The sequence below is a fragment of the Dipodomys ordii genome, unplaced genomic scaffold, assembly GCF_000151885.1.
Source record: "Dipodomys ordii isolate 6190 unplaced genomic scaffold, Dord_2.0 Scaffold20, whole genome shotgun sequence".
In the NCBI taxonomy this organism is placed as follows: Eukaryota; Metazoa; Chordata; class Mammalia; order Rodentia; family Heteromyidae; genus Dipodomys; species Dipodomys ordii.
The window spans coordinates 8,483,526-8,488,737 of NW_012267236.1; the positions used below are offsets into that span (position 1 = coordinate 8,483,526).

Sequence of the window (5,212 nt, forward strand, 5' to 3'; positions counted from 1 at the left end):
CTGGGGAGCCGCGCCGAGGGAGGGGGGCTGGACGAGAGGAGGGAAGGGGGAACGAGCGAGAGAGCCCGGGCAGGACCGAGGAGGAAGGGGGAAGGGTGGGGGAGAGGGAGAGACGGAGAGACGGAGAGAGGGAGATGGGGAGAGGGAGAGAGAGAGAGAGAGAGATCCAGGGAACCAGCCCCAGAGAGGAGAAAACTACACAGGAAAACACAGATAACTACCAAGAAGGGGAGAAAGACTGAAGGCAGTGTGTGTGTGTGTGTGTGTGTGTGTGTGTGTGTGAGAGAGAGAGAGAGAGAGAGACACGGAGGGAGGAGACAAAACCAGAGGTAGACACACAAACCCTGGAAAAGAAGAAGCAGGCAGGCAAATCCCAAGCAAAGGATGGAAACAGCAGCCAACTGAGTGAGACAGGGAGACCTAGAGATAAACTGGTGGCTGGAAAAAGATAATCGAGGAAGGAGAAAGGACAGGCAGAGGGAGGCCCTTCCTCCAGCCTCTACCCCAGTTGCAGCATGCCATAGCTGGTGGGGATCTTGGGTCCTGCTCTCCTGCAGCTTAGGTGGATGAGGAAACTGAGGCACAGGAAGTGAAGTGACCTGCTGGGCACACAGTGAGTTGGTGACAGAGCTGGGGCTCAGCCAAGCTTTCCTCCTCTCCAGGCCACACTCCACACCCTCCCGCCTCCCCCCTTCCCCACCCACTTCCGTCTTAGAAACAAGTAGGGCCGGAGCACAGGAGCAGATGCCCAAGGGAAAGCCCTGCTCTCCTCCCTCCCCAGGTCAGCCCTGTACCTAGAACTGGCTGAGAAGGCGCTGGTAGGCTGGGCTTCCCGCTCAGTTCCCGAGGGGTTCCAGCTGGCTACATAGCTACAGCTCTTGCCCTGCACCACTGTGTCCAATAAGTCTTATGCTGAACTACGGGAGTGTCAGTTGCCACTGTGGGACATTCCAGCTGAAACAGAGCAGGTATGTTCAGGTGTAAAGACCCACTGCCAGACTGGAGGAACTGGGGTGTGGGCCCCCTCTGCCTTCGTCTCTTCATTTGTCAACATGGTGGCTATAGTGATGAGGAAGGCTAGGAAGCAAGACCTTAAGAAAGGTGTCATTGTCCCTCTCAGAGCCTCATGTTCCCATCTCTTCCATAAGGTGTCATGGCAGATGATCCCACAGGCTGTCCTTCAACTCCAAGCAGCTCTGGTCTTGGATTGGCTGAGTGAGCAGAATGATTGAAATGCAAGCCCCAATGCCAAGAAGGGTCAAACAGTCCTTCACAGGACCCTGGCATAGGCCACGCAGAGAGACGTGGAAGAGGCCCAAGACTCCTGACTACTGAGGGCAGGCTCAGGAGGCAACCAGCCAGGGTGGGGGCACCATCTGCCACATACCCAGCTGGTCTGTCATAGCCACACACCACATTCCTTCTCCAACAGCACCTTGGAAGTAAGCGCCACTAACCCATTCATTCTTCAGCTCTTCATTCGGCAGGGTTTTCCAAGCATCTGCTGTGTGTTTGGCTGGGTGCATTACATTCATTCTAGTTCTTGCCACAGACCTGAAAGATAGGTTGCTCCTGCATTGACTTTTGTAGGTAGAGAAACTGAGGCGAAAGGCAATATAGTCACCAGTCATTTCACCAAAGTTGAAAAGAGGCTTCATTCTATTTTCCTTCCAAACTCATGTTCTTCTTGACTCTCTGAGTCTGAAAAAAAAGGGTTAGATCATTATACCTACTATATGTTTATTCTTGTTAGATCATTATACAAGCCCCACCCACCTCCTGAGTAATTGATTTTAAAGGATTGAAGGAAACCAAATGAGAAATACGAGGTAAATAAGAAAATATGTGCAAATGAGAAAATATGATTCTCTTTGATTACTTTTGCTCCCCTAAAGCTCAGGTCCCTGGACCAGAGCCTGATGAGAGGGCCCTGTACTCGTAATACCTGTCCCAGCTCTCCACAAAGGAAGGCTTTTGATTCTTTGCAGACAGTCAGATCTTGCCCTCTGGCCATGAACGCTGTCCACTGAGGCTTTCTTCTCTGGCATCTGGTTTCTCCTTTCCAGATTCCCAAGGTAGGAGATACAAGTTAGGTTCTGTGCATTTCTGACATGTTGTTTTTGTCACAGTCACACCAGAATCAGATTTTTCATTTGTCTAGAAGTACTAGTGGCCTTCTAGTCTTGGCTTTCAGGGTGAGATTGTTGCCTGTGTCCAAGCCCGCTCACTTCTGGTTGCTAAAACAGACATGTATACAGATGAAGAAATATTATGAGAGAAAAGATCTTTGGTAAAGGGAAAAGGTTCTTGGGGGGGGGAACAGGATATTTATGATTAATTAGGGATGAAACTTGTTCTTACAGCACTTCAGAACTGGAAGGTCTGTTAGAGATCATGTAGCCCAATATTGTCATATTACAGATGAGGAAACTGAGATAAGAATAGGAAGGTATTGGCTGAAGATTGAACAGTGAGTGAGGGAAGAGTAAAAGCTCAGTCTCCATGGGATATATCACCCATGATGTATTGGATTGGGTAACCTGTTAGTACATAACACATCAACATGACTCTGGAGGTCAAGTTAGGTCTCCTTGATCCTGTCTCTTGTGGAGGGAGAGCTGACATGCTGACATAGTCTGTTATTGAATACTTCTTGGAACTTCCAAGCAGGGGTCTCATCCTCTTGTGACCTGGGTTGGATTGTGCCAAACACCTATCATCTTACCCTATTTTTTTCCTTATGGGATCCCTTGGCCGTGTCCCCACCTAACCAAGGTCAGCCTGTCTCAGCCTCATGTTTGCTATGGCATTTGGGGTCAGTCTCTCCTTTGTGCGTGGGTTTGCACATCCAGACATGGAGACTTTAGCCATTAAATGTCTATACTCTCATCACTTTAATATCCCTCAACCTTCCTGGCTTGCTTATGTCGGTTTCTTCAGTTCCCCCCAAAATTAGGCAAAATGAGAGCATACTGCCTTGAAGACTCTATATTATGAGTATAGGCATGCCAGCAGAGTTAGGATAAATGGTACAGAATTTATTATTAGTTGCTCTATTTTATTATCCACTGAACATCACACAGAATAATTTTCTGTCTTGATCTTCTATTCCATTCATCTTTAAGCTCTAAACATATCTGCTTACTTTTATGTTTCACTTGTAGGTCAGCTGGGCTGCTTGGTAACGCCTTGCTTTTCCCATAGTCTATCTGTTGATCTTCTCTTCAGGCTTAAGACTCAGTCCAAAGGCCACTTACCTCAAAAAATGTTCCTTGGTTGCTTTCCATTAGAACTGTTGGCTCTTTGTGTTTCCAGACTCTCATCTGAGCTTCAGTCCAGACAATGACTCCTCCTCCATACTGCATTAGATGGCTCCTACATGTTTTGCCTGCTGGCTTGATATCTTTTCTAGAGATATCAAGAGAGATACCTTGTTTGGAGACCATTCTTATACTTGCTACTCTTTCCATAGTGCTTTGCATATCAGTGCTAACTCTCATATTTCCTTAGGTCCTCAGGACACAAGCGAAGGCCTCAAAGATCCTGTCTCAGTGAGAAAGGGTCACAGATGGTCATGTCCCAGGCAAAAGAACCCTGGCACTTGCCTCTGTGACTGCCGACAGAATTCTAAAGCTAGAGCAAGCCCTGTGAGGGAGGAGGACAGAGAAAGAAAGATTCAAGTGTCTGAAGCCCAAGGAAGCAGTGAGAGAACATTGAACTGGAAATCCAGAGTCCTGGGCTTTAGTGCCAGTGCTGATGGGTGAATTGGGAGAACCGTGTGGACATTCTGTGCCTTTGTTTCCTTTTCTACAATATGAAAGCATTGGCTGTGACAATAGGCCCCTTCCCACTCGGATGTTCTGGGAGGCTAATGGGATCCCTGGGCCTTTGACTAGAAATACTCATTCTACAGTGGCTGAGGTTGTGGCTGAGGGATGGGGCACAGAGACCTCTCCACCCATGGCATCTTCGCTCCACTGTATGGGCAGACTGGGGCTGGGGAAAGAGAGGACAAGTTGATCCTCAGACAAGCTAGATTCAAGTCCTGACCCTTTGGTTGTGAGCTGAACCAGAACCTTAGGGGAAGATCTGATCCATCCTGTTTAGAGCAGATCTTAAGTTCCTGCAGGAGAGGGACAGGCTTCACTCACCCTCACACCCCCAGCCTTGGCACAGCATGGCAGCCAGGGCAGAGAAGGCACTCTGCAACTTGTCTTCCATTTTTTTCTTACAGGCCTGGATGACATAGGCATGTTGGCAGGGCCTGAGCCCATGGCTCTCTGTAGGAAGGGGTCCTAAGCCATACACAGTGTCAGCAAGGGACAGGCCCAAGAAGGGGGAGTCTGGGTCCAGGAACCGCAGGGGTAGTCATAGCCTTAGACAGGGTGCTCTGAGTGTGCCTGAGGGGTTTCTTGGTGTGTCTCAGGAGGGAGCAAAGTTAGGGATTAGTTTGGCTTTACATAGCATAAACCGTCCCACTCTAGCGGCTTGCGTTTGTCAAGAGCCATTGTTTGTTTAACATCTCAAGCCCAAGTCAAACACAGGAGGCAACTGTTAGTGAACCAAGGCTTTGTGAGCTGATTGCAGAGAGCCAGGCTGGGAAACTGGACACCTGGCCCTTTGTCCTTCCCTTGCAGAGCTGTGTGGCTTGAGGAAAGGGCTATCCTTCTCTGAGCCAAAGATGTGTAAGACTAGCCCTCACTCATGATTGGACTTGGCTCTCCTAATAATGGAGTGAAGAGCAGCTGGACTTCATGGCTCTCAATGAATGATTATCTCTGAGTTGCTTCTGACCAACATTTGCATACAGCTCAAGACCTCACTCTAAATCTGTATGTCCCACAGTTTTTGACACAGCCCTCCCCCCAGACATTCCTTCTCAGTGGCTTCCTCTCCATGATGATGAGTACTGCAGTGAACATCCTCGTAGGTGTGTGTGTGTGTGTGTGTGTGTGTGTGTGTGTGTGTGTGTAAGGAGCTGCAGGGAATTACAATTGATACCCATACTTGCATGTGTTGAAGTGCATACGACTTGCATGTCACTAAATCCTCTCTGGTTGTCCACAGCATAGTTGCCTTGGTTTTCATTCTTCTCAGTGGTACAGGAGATTGGCCATTTTCTCTTCACCAGAATTGGTATTATTTACTCTGTGTGTGTGTGTGTATGTATGTATGTGCATGTGCACGTACACATACACACATACTGGGATTG

The 5,212-nt window shown here is 48.5% G+C and overlaps 1 protein-coding gene across 1 annotated transcript in view; it reads right to left on the reverse strand.

Moving 5' to 3' along the window:
- Nucleotides 1–1,054, reverse strand: part of Kcnk3 (potassium channel, two pore domain subfamily K, member 3) — a 40,004-nt gene extending 38,950 nt beyond the window's left edge. The window contains exon 1 of the mRNA XM_013013535.1: nucleotides 1,001–1,054. Coding sequence (XP_012868989.1) covers nucleotides 1,001–1,054 — 54 coding nt within the window. The remainder of the gene's footprint in view (nucleotides 1–1,000) is intronic.
- Between the last annotated feature and the right edge of the window lie 4,158 nt (nucleotides 1,055–5,212).